The 19,288-nt window shown below is 37.6% G+C and overlaps 1 protein-coding gene across 4 annotated transcripts in view; it reads left to right on the top strand.

The window, feature by feature from the left end:
* CPEB4 (cytoplasmic polyadenylation element binding protein 4) overlaps window positions 1–19,288 on the top strand; it is a 71,470-nt gene that overhangs the window by 14,600 nt on the left and 37,582 nt on the right. For all 4 annotated transcript variants that reach the window (XM_008015326.3, XM_008015325.3, XM_008015324.3 and 1 more), the window contains exon 2: window positions 7,492–7,573. In XM_008015326.3, coding sequence (XP_008013517.1) covers window positions 7,492–7,573 — 82 coding nt within the window. The remainder of the gene's footprint in view (window positions 1–7,491; window positions 7,574–19,288) is intronic.

The following is a 19,288-nucleotide window of genomic DNA, read 5'->3' as shown; positions in this document are numbered from 1 at the left end:
CTGTTTATCTTGGCTTATAGGGCATTTGACCAGTTGTGAGAGAGAGAAGACCTGTCAGTAGTAAATACCTGAAGGGCAGGTATTCCATGTCGCTGAATGAAAAATAAAAAGGCTATATTCTTAAGATATGGGGTATATGAATGCCAGATACCCATTATTGTGAAAATTCAAGCAGCAAATTTGTATTTTGTTTGTTCTTAATGGTGAGCCACTCACCTCTTGATGCTTTTTCTCAAGGAATTTTGTTTTGGTGAAATTGAACTTTATTTTAATCTTTCCAAAGGTATGGACCTCAGAACTTGAAAGACAGAGCTGTTTCAGGTTTTGAGAGCAAAGTCCTTCTCTTCATAAGGAAATCTTAAAATAGTTCCTGTAGAATATTTAAACTGGACTACATCATAGCTGGCCAACTAGGATACAAGCTATAAAGCACACCCCTAAGGATCTAATGAAGTTAACCTGTTGAATGGATTTGCTTAACTCAGTGGTTCTCAAAGAGTAATCCCTGGTGTCATTTGGAAACTTGTCAGAAATGCGAAACCTTGAACCCGACCCATGCTGAATGAGACTGTGGGGATGGACCCAGTCATCTGTATTTTAACAAGACCTCCAGGTGATTCCGACGTACTCTCAAGTATGAGAAATGCTGGCTTAGATCAACCATCTGGATGTTAAAATAAAAAAAATGGCCACAAATGATTATTTTGGTCTGTGGTATAATTACAATTTAGTTGTTTTTCCTGATAGGACAGACCAGCAGGTTCACGTGCTGCTTGTGGCAGCTTCTGGAATGTTATGAAAAGCGTTGTCATTAGCTATATACTGATGTAGGTCTTCCCATTTTGCCCTGGCAGGCAGTATCATTCAGGTGTATACTAAAAACAAGGGTCCTCTCTGAAACGTTCATTTTGTTTTGTCAGAAGTTTATTTTTATCAACTTTGATTTTCATAGTGGTATCATAAGGCTTTTATTTTAGAAATTGTCCTGTGAAGTAGGGATGACAGAAACTGAAACTAACCAGTTATTGACATTCAACTCAGTATATTAAATATAATAATTAAGACTACAAAATAAGATAAGGTTTAAACATTGTGATAAAGTTTGCTTTGCTTAGCTTTGAAAATCATTGGTGATCTTATATTTTCCTTCATGATTACTAAGCTCACATGTTCTAGAGTCAGAAGGCCTGGGTGCACATTCTGCCTCCACTTACCTGACATTGATGGAATTATTTAATTACTCGAAGCTTCAGTTTCTTCATCTGTGAAGTGGGATAATAACTGAACATACCTAATTGTATCAGGGTTTTGTGAGGAATAAATGAGCTTATGAATGTAACCCATAATGTCAGCTGCTGATAGCAATCCTATTATTACTGTTACTACCACCAGTACTACTGTGGTTAATAGATAACCCAGAGATGCATTTATGATAGATTTCTAATTTGTGTGCCACTCTGTCATCTCAGTAGGGAGAAGGAAGATAAGGTTTCTCTTTCTCTTCTTATGGTTTTAGTACCTCTGATATATGTCATTTGTATAGGTAAAATATAAAAGGTAACATTTGTATAAGTAAAATATAAGTAACATTTGAGTGCCTACTGTTTGCCAGGCACTAGCCAGCATGTTCATCATACCCTCAGAACCCTTAGAGTGCCTCCTTTATTCAAATGTATGTCTTAATTAGTGTGGTTCTTTGACTGCCATGATCATTACCCTACCCAAGGAAGGATCACTTGGTTTATAGTAGGACTTGGGTTTGAATCCTGACTATGCCACTAAACTATGCAGTAACGAATCTGTGTAGTAAATTGTGTGAGTTTTCTTTAGTCTCAGTTTTTATTATTAAAATAGGAATAATAGGCTGGGTGCAGTAGCTCATGCCTGTCGTGCCAGCTACTTGGGAGGCTGAGGCCAGAGGATCACTGGAGCCCAGGAGTTTGATGCTGTGGTGAGCTGTGATTGTGCCACTGCACTCCAGCTTGGGCGACAGAGTGAGACCCTGTCTCAAAAAAAAAAAAAAAGGAATAATAATAATAATATAACTTAGGAGGTTTGAGTTTTAATTAAGACAGTATTAATAAAGTGCTTAGTAGCTGCTCAATAAAAGGTGGATCTGCTTTTCTAATTTCTCCCTTTAGGGAGCCAAGAGAAACTGGCAGTGGGGTTGAAGCAAACTGAGTTGTCAGTATCTTTTGTTTTATAAGAGATTCTTTAATCATCTATCTGAAACCACACTTAACTTTCCCCCAGCGAATTTTTTAAGTAGATTTTTTTTTCTTGAGAGAAGCTTATTTTATGTTTTGTGTAGCGTAATTAAAATACCATGATTGTCCTTTTTTTTTTTTTCTTTTTTTTTTGAGACAGAGTCTTGCTCTGTCACCAGGCTGGAGTGCAACGATGCGATCTCAGCTCACTACAACCTCCGCCTCCCAGGTTCAAATGATTCTCCTGCCTCAGCCTCCCAAGTAGCTGGGATTACAGGTGCCTGCCACTAAGCCCAGCTAATTTTTGTATTTTTTCACCATGTTAGGCAGGCTGGCCTCGAACTCCAGACCTCATGATCTGCCCGCCTCGGCCTCCCAAAGTGCTGGGATTACAGGTGTGAGCCACCGCACCTGGCCATGATTGTCCTTTTAAGACTCTAAGTGATCATTTTCTTGCTAATTGATCACTGACCCTTGCCTTTTTTGTGGACAAAAGTGATGGACTTTGATTAATAAATTCTCATCCTTATTTTTGGTTCCTGCCATAATTGTCATAATTTAAACTGTAAATCTTGAAAGAGCAAGATATGTTAGTATATCAAAAAGCTAGAATACAAATGTATTTTGGAATTAGGACAGGGACATTAGAGATCCAATCAAACCACTCCTTTTATGGACCAGGAAAGAGGTCTAAAGGACGAAAGTGCCCAAGCTCATATAATACGACAGGCAGAGTTGAAGCTTCCTAGTGTCTAATGCCCATTCCACTCATTTATGCTAATGTTCATGTTTTGGTCATTAGCTCAAGTTCAATCAAGAAGAGCATCACCTAACAAGATTTCTATTTTACAGTTAGTTTAATCTTTGGAATCTTTGGGAAATGGAGCCTAGAAAATAGGTCAGTGGTTATATTTGATCCAATTAACAGTTTAAAAAGGCAAAATCGAAGAATGAAATATGGAAATCAAAGCACTCTTACACTTTTGATTTGACTCTTTAATTGTTGCGTAGGAAAACCAGCATTGTTTGTACTGTTCTTATACTCTGGGTTTATTTATCTGTGTCCCCCTTACCTATTTCCTAATGGTACAGACACATTTTAGGATTTTTTAAATTAGATGTTAAAAATGGACAGAAAAGATCAGTGAGGGAGTAAATCAAGAATGACAACCTTAAAACCTGCTCAGAGAACAGAATGCTTACTTGACAAAATATGTGGCTTTTGCACTCTTTGAATTACCAAAGCGTCATAAACAAAATGTTTATAGTAGCTATACTTGCTAGTAAGTTTGGGTCGTGGGGAAGAATACATATTAGACTAGATTTGGCAAGAATGAAGTACTTGTGCCGTTGGACCTTCTACCTTGTAGCAGTCTGTGGAGGCAGTTTCCTTCTGAGTCCCTGTGGAGTCTGAGAATCCTTCTCAAAACACCTTGCATCTAATAGTCAGTACCAATTGAACAAACTTTATGTATTTGTATTTACTTGTCATCCCTGTATTGTAACAAATTGTAGGAAAAAATTAGTATCCTTACTAAAAGTTAGTGTAAAAAGGGTGAATAAATTTTTTTTTCATTTCATAAAACGTTACTGAAAATTTAAAATTTAATTTAGGATTTTAGTTTTAATGTACTTTACCAGTTAGAGGTCAGCAAAAATCTTTGTTTCCTGCAATATGCTTGGGGTGCCCATGGGGCAGGCTAGTGGGAGGAAGGTGTGGAATCGTTTACTAAATTCCATTCATAATACCACGTTTAAAAACCTGTAGGTTGCCAGGTGCAGTGGCTTACGCCTGTAATCCCAGCACTTTGGCCAAGGTAGGCGGATCATGAGGTCAAGAGATCAAGACCATGCTGGCCAACATAGTGAAACCCCATCTCTACTAAAAAATATAGAAATTACCTGAACATGGTGGAACACACCTTTAGTCCCAGCTACTCAGGAGGCTGAGGCAGGAGAATCGCTTGAACCCGAGAGACGGAGGTTGCAGTGAGCGAGATCATGTCACTGCACTCCAGCCTGGTGACAGAGCGAGACTCTGTCTCAAAAAAAAAAAAAAAAACCTACAGGTAAAAAAACAAAAACAAAAACTTACAGGTAAAATGGAGGCTTCTTGACTTACTGGAAATAGTTCTTATAAAGCAAACCAAACAAAAATAGTCTGTGTTATATTTTTTATCAATTGCTTCTTTTCAGTGCTCTTGTCATTCAGTGATTGACAAAATGCATGTTTCAGAAATTCATAAGGTTGCTTACTCTGTTAGTTGCATGAAAAACAACACTAAACTTAATTCCTCCCCTCCCCCAAAAGAAAACAGACAGCTCTTTAGAGGGAAAAGAGGAAATATAAAGACAAATCTTAAGGAAGTAGCAGAGAATAAAGATTTTAAATGTTTGGAAATTACATGAAGGAATACATCCATTCATTGATTTAGCCAACATTTGCGTGCTTTCTACCTGCCAAGACCTATGTGAGGCAGAGTGATACAGAAATACAGGACAGTGCTTCTTAACCTGTTTTACAGCATGACACACATAGAAAATGATCATTTTTAAACAGAGATCATCTGCCAGGAAGCTCCTGCCACCTCAGGATCTTTTGGGTAGTCTCGTGGGCTTAGGACATGACTGACTTGGCACACCATCACCCCGCTGTGGTAGGCACACTGGAAATATTTGATGTGAGACATAGTTCCTGTTCTTGGGAAGCTCACAGTCAGGGAACGGACACCAGGAATTATTGCCTCCAAGACCGGTTTGTATTGGAGATGGAAATGGATGGTCCTTTTAAAGGTGTGGTTCATTGCTGAAAGAGAACATATCCAGCAACTACAGAATGAGATAGTGTAATTTTATATTAACTTATAAACCTCAAATTATGCCTCAAGTCTACTTGGCTTCTGAAAGAATATGCAGGTTTTGATTTAATTTAGTGCTTGAGATGAGGAAGTGTAAACACAGAACAGCTTCTCTCTTTTGGGAATACTAACCCTTATTCTGATCCTGGCCATGTGTACTCCTGCCTCTCGTTAGATAGATCTTGTTCAGGAGATGAGGATAATGAGGAAAGAATCTGGTGGAAGAGGTGAGGCAAAGATGTTCTGGAGGGAGTCATACCAGTTTAGAGCAGTATAGAATGGTAAGGCACCTGTTCACTCTTCCCCATCCTCATCCTCACCCTAATCTTCCAACCCCTGGGGGAGAACTTGAAATACTGTCTCTTACCTGTAATATTGGATTCTACCTAAATATACTGTCCTTGGACTCCTCAAGTTGCAGTTGTATTATAAAACCACTCAGTGCACATTACTGAATATCTGCATGATGAGATGGGATCAGGAGGATTGGTCCCTATTTCAGGGAAGCAGAATAATCCTGTGGGTAAGATGTGTTATAAAAGCACAGAGGAGAAATGTTAGGTCCATCCAAAAAGAATAAAAATGCTCTCAAGTGGAGGACATCCTCTGTCAGCTTAGAGGTTCTAGAAGTTAGCTAGGAAAGTAGAAAAATGAAGGGGATACAATTAGGAGGTGATTTTTTTTAAAGAAAAGTCAAAGCTTTGAATTTAAATAGTAATGTAAAAGGAAACATAATTGAATAGAAGCTTTTAGAAATCTCCTTGCAGATTCCTTTGGGATCCGCTTTTTCTTTAATATTCTTGCAGTGGCCTTTGTGTGTTTATGTACAGTATCCTTAAGGTGGGTCAGAACATGTATTATTGCTTCGTCTCAGTTTAATTTTAAAATATTTTCATCTCCTACTTCTAATTTATCAAGCTAAACCTTAATTTTAGTTGTCTCTAGTACTCTTCATCCTGACGAATGTCAGAGCACTTGGGATATTGTATATTTTAGGATTCCGTTCCTACTCTCGAAATGCACTTGATTAAGCCAGGGGTTTAGGTCAGCAATGTACCCCACACTCTTCCTTCCTTTTAATTTTAATGGCAACAAAATCAAGCCTAATTTTGCAAGTTGAGAGTAAATAAGAATTGAGATTTTGTTTTGTTTTGTTTTGCTTTCTCATCTAGGTTCTAACTCTTATTCTAACTCTGATCCTTTTATCCTTTATTTACCAAAAGTAATGACTGGGTTGTTTGGGGACCTAATAACATGTTGCACTGGGGGCAGGGAGGGACAGAACATGCTTCAGCAGTTCTCTATTGCTATTCTCATCCTTCTCCTTAGAGAAAGCCTCGTGACAGTAATGAGAGCAGCTTCTGTGCTTCATTATTCCAGATTTATTTTTATGTTGGGGGAAGGGAGAGTTTACCAAAAATTTTTTTTACATGTTTTTTGGAAGGAAGGAGATTTTTTTTCAACTTTCTATATACATTATTAGTTTTAAAAACAAATCTTCAGAGAAGGCAAATCATTAACAGTCAAGAACAACTTTGATAATACATAGAGATGGATAAATCAATATTTTTATTTTCATAAAATAAGTATATAATTTATATTGGCTGGATCCAGTGGCTCATGCCTGTAATCCTAGCACTTTGGGAGGCTGAGGCAGGTGGATCCCTTGAGGTCAGGAGTTCAAGAACAGCCTGGCCAACATGATGAAACCCCATCTCTACTAAAAATACAAAAAATTAGCTGGGCATGGTGGCGGGTGCTGGTAATGCCAGCTGCTCTGGAGGCTGAGGCACAAGAATCACTTGAACCTGGGAGGCAGAGGTTATAGTGAGCTGAGATCACACCACAATACTCCAGCCCAGAACAGTGTGAAACTCTGTCTCAAAAAAAAAAAAAAAAAAAAAAAGATTTCTCTCATTTGTTTTTGTATACTTTACCATTTAGTAGTCTTACAATCATTTGATGACTATTTTTAAACTTTGCCTTATAAGAAAATATAGCTATTTTGAACGGCACATATAGGTGCCAGTCTAGCAGATAACTAATGGGACAAGTTTGGAAAGCTTTGCCACGTTTTTGCAATCTTAAGTGATGGGAAAGAATCATGATTTTTTTTTTCTTTTTACATTTATGTAGTGTTCTTAACTAATACAGAAAATAGTTTTAATAGTTTTGGCTTTCTGAATAAACGTGATGCTTTTGTTGAAATTATTATTAGAAATCAAATCACTCTTTGCTGAGCCCTGTGCATGCACTTTTATGGTTTTTGATGTTTGGTGTTAATAATAACATTTAATAATAATGTGCCTTATATAGAGAGTAAAATTGCTACTTTGTGATCTGTGTCCCATCTAATGAAACTTACTGTCCTGTTTTATATTTAAATGCTATTTTAAAAAGTGGTTTGTGGCTGTTTGTGTCTACAGGATCGCCCCAGGACATTCGACATGCACTCACTGGAGAGTTCACTCATTGACATAATGAGAGCTGAAAATGATACCATTAAAGGTAAGTTTAGAAATATACCCAATTGATTTTAGACAATAGCTTTAAATGTGTATTAACTATTTAATCTGATACACAGTATGGCAAATATTATGGAGTCACTTTGTATGCAGTAAGTTCTATCAATTTTACACATATACCTCTTTTTGTTAAAATATCCAACATATTTGATGGACCTCTACAGTGGAGCCATCGTGATACCAGTTAAGAGTACTACATGCATACTAATTGCCAAGAATGGGCAATTAGCTCAAAGATACCAACCACATCCCTTATTATTATTATTTTTTAAATATCTCAGGCAATAACTTCTCAGTGCCTCAATTGTTTATGTCTACCTACTTATGACAGTGATTATATCCCAGGAAGAGTTCACATGTTGGTAGAATTTTTGCTTAGTTTCATATTTTAAAAAATAACCAATAGTTTCAAAGTTAAAACGAAGTTTCGTAGTTCTCAGAATTTTTTTCTATGTATTATGTTAAAAAAAAGTACGATTTCTGCATGGATTCTGGTCTCATGTTACTGACAAGTTGTGTTACCTTGAATAAGACATTCTGTTTGACTAGGCCTCAATTTCTTCATCTTTGTAAAGACATAGAGTTACCTGGGGTACTTTAAAAATAAAATGTAGATGTCTGGACCCCATTCCATACATGGGGTGCGGGCTTGGCATGGTATTTTTTTAATATCTTAGGTGATGCTAATGTCTAGCCAGGAATGAAAATTACAAGACTAGATATTTCCTAAGGGCCTTTCCTCTGACGTTGGGAAAAGTATCTCACAAAACATTTTTCTGGATAAAAATATCAGTTTATTAGAAAGCAGGTTTTTGTTTTGTTTTGTTTTTTTTAGAAACTGAGAATGTTTGGTTTATTTGGTCATCCCACTTAAGTTGTTGGCTGATTCATTCATTCAGTGATTCAATGTTTATGACACTACTTTGTGCCAGACATAGAACTTTGCACTGAGGTCAAAGGTGACAAGGCAGCCTGTTGTTTCAACTGGTGACCCGCTTAGCCTAGTTTCCCTTTGAGTTTGGCTTATGTTACTGATGCAGAAAAACATTTTATGTATTTTTCAGTAGACCAATGGTGACAATTTTTTTTAATGAGGAAAGCTTTTAGGTGTCTGGAGAGAGGGAAAATAAAATAATGTGTAAAAAGTAGGCATCCATCTGATGTGATACCTTTGAAATAAGAATATTTGGAAGGTCTTTACTGAATTTCTCATGGAATTCTGGTGGATGACTCTAGTGCAGATGCATGCTAAATAGCTGTGGAGGGATGATCTCTCACTCAGAATTGGCTTTATTTTTGCTACTTTTTAGCACTCTGACTTTGGGTAGTCTTCAGCCTCTTGGACCCTTTGTTTTCTCTTCAGAAAAACGGAGAGTCTAAGGTGCTATTTCTAGCACCAGAAAAATTGTACACTCTTAAAAAACAGCTAAAGGAAAAATATGAATAAGGTCTGTGGGTTGTACCAATGTCAATTTCCTGGTTTTGTATTATAGTTATGTAAAATGTTACCATTTGAGAACACTGGATAAAGGGTACATGAGGCTTTCTCTGTACTACTTTTCCAACTTGCTGTGAATCTATAGCACTTTGGGAGGGAAAGGAGGGAGAATCACTTGAGCCCAGGAGTTCGAGACCAGCCTGGGCAACATGACAAGACCCTGTCTCTATATAATAAAGTAATTTGAAAAAGGAGAAAACATGGTGAGACCCTGTCTTTATATAATAAAGTAATATTTTTTTAAAAAAAGTTAAGGTCTGGTGTAGTCGCTCACACTTGTAATCCCAGCACTTTGGGAGGCCAAGGTGGAGGGTGGCTGGAGCCCAGGAGTTCAAGACCAGCTTGGGCAAGATGGTGAGACCTGGTCACTACAAACATTAAAAAAATAAAAATAAAAAATTAGCCAGTTGTGGCAACCCACATCTATGTTCCCAGTTACATGGGATGCTGAGGCAGGAGGATCACTTGGGCCAGGAAGGTTGAGGCTGCAGTGAGCTGTGTTCCTGCTCTTCAAGACCCTGTCTCAAAAAAAAAAAAAAAAAAAAAAATATGGAAAAAGTGGTTAAAGAACATTTGTATATTCTTAATGTGTTTAATTCTTCCAGCAAATTTTAAAAGAGCTTCCCATACACTAGGTACTACAGATAATAAGTAATTAGAAATCATTTTCTAAGTGCCTATGTTTTTTATCACAGAAAACATAGGCTACAAACAGCAGCGGATAGAAACAACTTGTTATGTGACATTTTAAGAAGCAAGCCTCTAACTAATACTTAGGTTAGATAAAAGAGTTGGCACACATTATTATTATTTTATTTTATTTTATTTTATTTTTTGAGACAGAGTCTTGGTCTGTTGCGCAGGCTGGAGTGCAGTGGCGCGATGTCAGCTCACTGCATCCTCTGCCTCCTGGGTTCAAGCAATTCTCCTGTCTCAGCCTCCTGAGTAGCTGGGACTACAGGTGCCTGCCACCATGCCTGGCTAATTTTTGTATTTTTAGTAGAGATGGAGTTTCACCTTGTTGGTTGGGCTGGTCTTGAACTCCTAACTTCAGGTGATCCACCTGCCTTGGCCTCTCAAAGTGCTGGGATTACAGGCGTGAGCCACTGTGCCCGGCAGCACACGGTATTCTGATACGATTGACAATGGAATTTCCTTGGCCATCGGTTTTAGCCAGGACATCTCTATCAGATTTTTTTTCTTCTAGTTTGCTCAGTGGGTAATTGTTTAAAGTTCTGCCTTTATTCTATATTCTCTTTTTAAGTTCTCCTTACCAATTTTTACTAAGTTAAGTTTCTTTAAGCTGATATTATAGGGATAATCAAAAGTTAGGTCTGATGACAGAATAAATTAAGTCTGATTGATCTAATCTGGGAACATACAGATTTTGTAAAATAGTGATTTATAGACTGCAGCATGACAGAATAGAAAGACAGTGGGTTTTGGAATCTGATCTGGTTAAACTGCCACTCTGTCACTACAGTCTCTGGTGGCTGTGAGGATGACATGATATGATGCAGCTATAGATTCCAGCATATTGCCTAGTTCATAGAAGACACTAAAGAAATTACATGTATTATTACAAAACATCTAAGTCTGCTTTCATGCTCATCAAAAAAGTCAGCTTCAGTTTAAGTTTAGGTGCCAGTCTGACTTGAGTATATTACAGGAACCTTGTGTGTTTTTTCCTACAAAGAGCAGTGAAGAATTCACAGATGAGTGCATGGACCTAAAATGCCAGATTATAGTTGTGCTTGTTTTCTTTTTCAAACAAGATCACGACCTTTGTATCACCATAGCCTATCACTGCCAAGACATTGTTTTTGCTCAGGGCAGCATTTCATTTCTTGTCGAACTACCTTCTGATTTAGACAGCTATTTTAGGAATACTATGCTTGATTTTAAGTGGTTCATTCTATTGTGAAATTTTGTTTAAAGGTAATAAAAATAATAAAATTTGAATAACAAAAAAATTGTCATTTTGAAATAGGTGTCTAACACCTACCAATTCATTTTGAAAATAAATAAAACACTTTTCCGGTGGTCTGCTTCCTTAGAAACAGAAAATAGAAAATTGACATTAGCCAGGTGTGGTAGCGCACACCTGTAACCCTAGCACTTTGGGAGGCTGAGGTAGGTGGATCACCTGAGGTCAGGAGTTCGAGACCAGCCTGGCCAATATGGCAAAACCCCATCTCTACTAAAAATAGAAAAATTATCCGGGTGTAGTGGTGTGCACCTGTAGTCCCAGCTACTCCAGAGGCTGAGGAAGGAGAATTGCTTGAATCTGGCAGGCAGAGGTTGCAATGAGTCGAGATCGGGCCACTGCACTCCAACCTGGGTGACAAAAGAGAGAGACTCTGTCACCGCCCCCCCAAAAGAAAAGAAAAGAAAAGAAAATTCGTATTAATTCTGAGATTAGTAAAGAACAATATACCTCTCAGAAAAAAAAAAAAAAGATTTGATTGTTTTAAAGACTTTGCAATTCAAAGACAACTTTAATAATCTTAAAAATAATTTCATAAATTATGAATGACCTCATTTGTTTTTCTCTTTCATTTCTAGTTCCTCGTAGGTATGCAGTTTGTGTGTGTATGTTTAAATAATAACGCCTAAAATTGCTACGGGAACTACAAGTTGAATCTATTGGTGTGGCTCTTATTAACTTAAATTTTCAAAAGAGCTAGAAAACTTTATTTGTATTTTTCATTTGGGAACAAAAAAATCTCCCTTGCTGTAATGGAGTTAAAAAATTTTATGTTTACTATCAACAAAATGCTTAACAGGCCTAGGAACCTTCAAGTACAGCTTTTGAATTTCTTTATGAATGTGTTATTGATTCCAACTGCTTTGTTGGAAAACTTATGTTTTTTTAAACAAATGTTCAAAGGAGTACCTAGCTTTCATAATTCAATTAGGTTTTCTTATAATTTATTTTTAATTGCTTTTCTAAGAATTTTGAGGCTACTACGATTTTTTCTATGTACAGGGATTTAGCTCTTTGTGCTGGGAGAAACAGTTCTCCTCATTCCTTATCTCCCTGTCCTTTCTCTGGTCAGCTGGCAAGTCTGGATGTTATTTTTATCCACGAAATTGTGTATTGCCTTCTCCATAACCAACACCAGTGACAATCCTCTTCCCTAGAGACCGAATTCATTTTCTTTACTGCACACCCAGTCTCATAAGCCTAGAGCCTGAGCTACAGGCTGATTTTGAATTTTGATCCCCCAGGTGGCAGCTTGTGCATTGCTACAATATTATTAGGCTTATTAAGTTTTTTCTTCACCTGGACAGAAAAACTTTTTACTACTGTAGATGCCTAGATGATTATTTGGGGAATATTGTATCTTATGGTTATTCGTGTTTTTTCTCGCTTGTGAAATTGGTACTTGTTACTTAGAAATGGAGCAGCATGAAACAGATTAAAACTACATGCGAGTACATCTGTTTTCAGCCTTCTGAAGCACAGGTTGGATATAGTGAAATAAAGATTCATGAGGCAGTGTTACATTCAGTGTATAGAGAGAACTCTGAAAATTAGGGAGCCTTTTTTTTCTTTTCTGTGTGTGAAGGGAATAAAGAGACAAAAATAGTGCTTAAAAATTATCAGATGTCACACAGAATATAACAATCCACAGTTTCATGATAGTGGTTGAGTATTTTATATCCAATATATGAAAACAACATAATATTCAATCTGCTTCATTTCACTAGAAAGCCAAAACGAGACAGCAAAATTATTGAGAGAACAAAGGCAATCTACAGACTGTCAAAACATTATAGTTGTTCTTCAGATATTAAATTATGACTCAGATATCATATTATTCCTTTGAATAATGTGAAAATGGAGTCTTTTTCTCTTCATATTGTTGTAGAATGTATCTTGCTTTCCGTTTTTGAAAGGGAAGGCTCAACATATCCACTGCAATTCCTCTGAGTTTCAGACATTTCAAGTACTTCATTTGAATGTAAGCCATAATGATTGCATTCAGAAATGCAAGTTGTTTAAAGTGCCAGTCTTTTACATATCCCCATGGTGCCCAGGAAACCTATTGCATATGTACAGTAAGTAGTGGAAGCATGTTATACATCAGTGCCTCATGTGTTTCATGCATTGCTTTAAGAGCTGTGGATCTGCTCCAGAAATGCTATGTATTTAATTCCTGACTGCCAAAGGTGTTGTGACCTTGCATTTTAAAACACTTTCATATTTTTTCTTGCTTTATCTACATGTTAAATTTAGAGACCCTTCGCTGACTATTTTTCATTGCTGTAAATTTGTTTGAAACAAATGCTTAAATGAGTGGGCAAGTGATGATTCCATCTGTGCTTCTTTTCTTTGTTGCTAAGCAAAAGAATTTATAATAGCCTTTCTAGAAGAAGATCATGAAACTCAAGTTGAAAGTTTTAGTACACAAAGCTTGTTTCATCAGTTTTATAAAAGTTTTTTTTTATATCATTGTAAGAGAGTGGCTGTTGGGATTATTTAAATGCTGTATCTTTACAGTTGGGGTAGAATTAATTTAGTGCTACTTAAAAATATGTAATAAATAATAGGAAACTTTAACTTTTCTTTTGATACACCGTTTTACTAATATTCCTATATTCCAAATTGCAGTCACTTAGTTGACTTAGAGAACACATGTTGTACACTGGTACAGAGACATTAGAACAAGTATTTTATACAGATACTGACTTGATGCAGGCTGAAATAGCTCTAGAAACCTGCTATGAGAGTTGCTAAATGTTGTCACTTATTTATTTCATATGTTATAAATTTGAAGTAATTTGGGAATAAGTACAATTTTTTCAAAACAAAAGGAAGTCCTACTAAAATAGCTTCTGTTGCTTTAATATTAGAATGATTTATTTCAGGTAGGAATGGTGGGGAGGGTCTATAATTTCTTACAGTATTTAACCTTTTTCTATTTAAATTTGTTTGCCTATGGCAAAATAAGAACAGATTACTGGTACCCTAACCTCCAACTTTTTTAAAGGATTAGATGGACATTTTCCTTTAAGGGACATTTAATGGGGCATGATTCAAAGTACCATAAGGAAGAAATGGATAGGCCAGGCATGGTGGCTTACACCTGTAATCCCAGGGCTTTGGGAGGCCAAAGCAGGTGGATCACCTGAGGTCAGGAGTTCAAGACCAGCCTTGCCAACATGGTGAAGCCCGTCTCTACTAAAAATGTAAAAATTAGCTGGGCGCAGTGGCGGGCGCCTGTAATCCCAGCTACTTGGGAGGCTGAGGCAGGAGAACCGCTTGAACCTGGCAGGCGAAGGTTGCAGTGAGCCAAGATCAAGCCATTGCACTCCAGCCTGGGCGACAAGAGTGAAACTCCATCTCAAAGAAATGAAGAAATGGATAATGCAAACCGGTTAATTTTACTTGGATTTATAATCAAATTTCTCCTTCCAAGTAAATTATTTGTATGTGGTACCAAATGTGTCTGGCGAATCGAGGGATCTTTAAATATCATTAAGTCTTTAGGATTCAGAGTTGGCCGGCAGCTGCCTGCGTGTCTGGCTGAAGCCTTCCTGAACCAGGCTGGCTCTTTCTTGCTCGGTTTGGATGATACCAAGTAATTCAAAGTAGCGTAACAGGGGAGTGACTTAAGTCTCCTAAGAATTAAAAAGTTGCCTTACTTCTCAAAGCCTCATAAGTAATGTAGGATGTTAAATAGCAAAGAGTATAATTTACACTGGGCTACAATTAATTGCGTGTGTGGCTATATAGGAATGAAGTGTGTTTCCTCTTCTCCTGTACTCTCCCTCTCTTGACTGCGGAAATGGAACATCCTAAACAGTCTTTCTCTTGCCTTGGCTTAGCTGTGCTGTAGGATGGGACCTGGGCTTCTGTGTTGAGGTAACTTCTATTGTGAGGAAGAAGAGGGCGAAGTTGTGTGGCATGATTTTTTTGTATGAAAAGTGAAGGGTCTATTCTTAATTTTGAACAACTGCCTGCTTTCTGTTTTACTTTTGATCCGGATTTGTTGGATTCCTCACTGTACTGTGTAGGTTGAGCTTACAAAGATGTGGATTTTGAGCAGTGTGATTACCCCCTTTCGGATTTGGGGTTGCTGTTGTTTTTGTCTTTTGAGTTTTTATAAGCGGGAGAGGGGAAGGGGAAATGCCTAGGAAAGAAAATCATGTGATGTATGTGAATGCCGACATGGTCATAGGATCGGACTGAAGTCTTCCTGGATCTAGCCTTTGAATGGAAATCAACTCGGTTCAAACTAAATGCATCTTGTGTGTGGGCCAGATCCTCATCTGCCCCGTTTACTTACATAACACATACTAGTCCATCGAAAATAGTGATCCTCTGCCCTCTACCTGCTACACGTTTGTGACTGAATATTTAACCCTTGTTTTTATTTGGTCTGAAAATCAAATAAGCAGTTGCCACAAAAGGGGAGTTTGTCTTATGTCATTCATGATATGGGTCCGTAATTACTTAAGCAGCCCCTTTATCTTAATCCTGAACGTTGAACATAAGGAATCCTATCTTGAGGCCATGACAATTGGTTATCGTTTTATTCTTTGTTACCTGAGTGAGAGGTGAGGGTAACGGTGGGTGGGTGGGGGAAGTATTATAGTAAACTTTTTATGTTATTAGAAGGTTAAACACACATTTAAAAGATTTTTTAACCCATTAACATTATTTTTTCTTTTCAGTTGTAGTAAAGCTCTCTTATTCTATGGTTATTATGACTTAATATTGTTTGACATCCATTCAGGGCAGGGATTTAACTACGTGTGGTAGTTAAAAACTTAGAGATAAATCAGAAAACAAGCAACAATCAGGTAACAAATTAACAAGTACTTTTCTTTAATGTTTTACTTTGTCTTGTTAAGTTTTGTGTACAATTTAAGCTTATGTTTTACCATCTGGACAAGCAAAAATAGTAATCTCCACTCAGAAATGAAATCAGAATGACAATTAAGTAGTAAGATTATCAGACTTTGTCCACAGTTTGTCAATGATAAATATTAGGGACCTTCCTACTGTAAAAAAGAGAAGGGGGCCCACAACATTTATGGTGATCCATGTCATTCATGTGCCACATCTCAATTAATAGAGTGTATTGTGCACCTTTAATAATGTCACTTTGTTTTTCTATGTTTTCCTTCTATAGTAAAATTCTATAGAGGTGACTCTTGCTGTCTCATTTCCTGACAGCTACAAAAACAGCCCAAATATCTGCTTAATAAAAAAGCCCTTCGTTTTCTATGAAGGTCTTAAGGCTTTCCTTCATCCTGTTATATAATCCATGACTATGTTATTTGCTGACTTTGGGGGAGGGGAAGAAATGCCGCCTGATTCATAGTTGTCATAAAAATATCCAAGATTCTCTGCATTTAGTTTAGCAACAGGAAGGAGGGAACAGTTCACAATTGTGCCACAGAATTATTACTTCCCAAAACTCCTGCATGGACTTTCTACCTGAATATTGTATGCAGTTGATTCATTTATCAGCTCTATGTGCCTGAATTGTGAATTTCTTGTTTTCCCCCTCACACTCCCATTATCCTCACTACCAAAACTAAAAAGGGGGAGAGAGAAAACTCTGAAATTGTTCTTGCTAGCCCTGTACAATTAGTCACACAATTTGTAAAAGGAATACTTTTTAAGAAGGTTTAAACTAGTTACTACTTTTCGAATCAGACATTGAGATGGTCAGGCTGCCTCTGGGCTTCATTATTTTGTCTAACTCACTGATTCTAAATTCAGTCCTACACCAGTGCACTCCGTTCTAAAAGCAAGGCTTTGTTTTATTCTGGGTATTACCTGGTAACCAGTCAATTAAGAACATTAGTGGAACTCTGAAGGGAAAGCAGTTCCATAATCTCTTTGGAATCCAGTTGGGCTGATGTCAGTTGCTGTATATTGGAAAAGAGAAGGAGGAATCAACCAATTAGGGCCCCCTTTTAGTGCCCTGAGAAACCAATGATAAAGAGCAAGTCTTAATTCTGAAGAGCAGCCGTGATTAATTGAAATATAAATAACTTTTTAAAAATCTAACTTCTGCCGGCTATAATATTCCAAATAATAAATGTCTGGCATGGTTGACTAAATAGAGGTATTTAAACCTGATGCCTGATTTCTGTATTGTAAGGATCCGAAGTTGTTAGCATATAACAGACTTTTTCAAATGTTACGAAATAAAAGGAGAAGTGTTTAGGGTTGTATTCAAACCTGGTTTGGCCACTAGTAGTGCCTTAGGTTGGTCACTTCTCTCTAGACCTCAATTTCCTCACCTGTAAACGGAGGGGTTGAACTTAATGATCTTTACATTACCATCAGCAATTCAGTCTTACATTACAAAACTGAAGGTACAGTTTTACATTTTAAAACTGAAGGTTTTTATGGTGTAATGACTGAAAGTAGCCCATGAATATCATGTGAGTCTGGGTGTGGCAGTATTTCATATGGAGTAGTTTGTGTAAGGGATATAATCAGAAATCAGATTTAGTTGGTTGTGTGAAGGCTTTGGGTCTAAACTACATCTTTTCTTTTTGAGATAGACCTAAAAATATTATGTTTAGAAAACAGTTGTTTAAACTTGGCCTCATGAAATGTTTTTGTTCTCCATTTGTGAACCATGTGCCTCTTCAGCCATGGGAATTATTTGATAGAGCCTGTGAACCCATTAGTGACCAGGCATTCCAGTTAGATGATAGATGTCACTTATGTATGCATGATTATCTTCCAAAAGCATGTGGATGCTGATGTAATGCAATTAAAATACATTTAAAGGTGTTGCTGAATTCATAGTAGCCTTCTGATATTAAGATTTTTGTTGTTGTTCTGTTTTACTTGTAGCATTCATTCGGGCAGAGGGAGGGGCAGGAGTCTTCAGTTATTATTATGGAGGAAAGCCTCTCTGAAATATTTTGATCAAAGTAGATTTTAATAGTTATTATAACAGATTATGAAATACTGCTCTAGAGAACTTCCCTAATTTTTCTGCTTTGTACTCCTGCCATTAGAATGCTCCTTTTTACAAAAAAGAACATAACATAAAAAAGGAATTTAACAGAGGAAATGGTGAGGAGGAGGACAGGGAGGAGTGAGGAGGCTACTTACCCTCTCCCAGATTGTCCTCTCCACCAAGTAGCATTTTGAAGCTTCCTGACATCTGAAGCCATCTTTATTCCTTTGTGGCAGGGTTAAGAATGTGGGCTGCTGAGGCTCTATCCTCCATGATGCCGGGGGTAGAGCGAGCCATCTGACGAGATGGGTGCGCTTCACGTAGTATGACATGGCAGCTCTTGTTAGGCGGGGAAAGCAGGTGCTCCTAAAGCCTCTTTAAGCCACGTGGTTTGGAAGAGTCTTGTATTTTAGCTTCTGCTTATACTCCACCTGCACAAATATTTGAACATATTCGATGTGCCAGGTGGGTTGAAGGATAGTTTTGATGCTGGGCTGCGTTTTTCCTTTTCAAGGTAGACCTGGACCTTCTGTATGGGAAGCAGTGTTAACAACCAGTATCAAGTGAAAGGCTGCTTACCTCTGATACCATTTCTCTTTTATTCAGTGACCCTTCTGAGAATGATTTCTTACCCAGATCCTCATAGTATGTGAGTTTTGTGGTCTTCATTTTATAGTTAAAAAAAATTGGAGATCCCAGAGATGCAACAGCTTCTGTAAAGTCACTCAGATTCCTGGTACCTCCAAGGGTCAATATAGGAGGAACACACAGCTTCTGGCTCCTGGTTCAATGGCCTGAGTATTTATTGTGTAGCCTCTGAGAAGGAAACAAACATAAGAAAACGTAAACATTTTTGTCTAGTATGCTTTGACAGAGGGTAGGCATTCAATTTTTTTTTTTCCTCTTTTTCTTTCTTTCTTTCTTTTTTGAGACAGGGTCTAGCTCTGTTGTCCATCCTGGAGTGCAGTGGCACAATCTTGGCTCACTGCAGCCTCCGCCTCCTGGCTCAAATGCTCCTCCCACTTCAGCCTCCCAAGTAGCTGGTACTACAGGTGCCTGCCAGCACCTGGATAATTTTTGTATTTTTTGCAGAAATGGAGCTTTGCCATGTTGCCTAGGCTGGTCTCAAACTCCTGGGCTCAAGCAATTCACCCACCTTGGCCTCCCAAAGTGCTGGGATTACAGACATGAGCCATCATGCCTGGCCAAGATTTCTTAATTTCAATTTAGGAGATCGTACAAAATTTAAAAATCTGTA

This window comes from Chlorocebus sabaeus, chromosome 23 (genome assembly GCF_047675955.1).
Source record: "Chlorocebus sabaeus isolate Y175 chromosome 23, mChlSab1.0.hap1, whole genome shotgun sequence".
NCBI lineage: Eukaryota > Metazoa > Chordata > Mammalia > Primates > Cercopithecidae > Chlorocebus > Chlorocebus sabaeus.
Note: the sequence above shows the minus strand (reverse complement) of the source record. Positions and strands in the feature narration are given on the sequence as shown.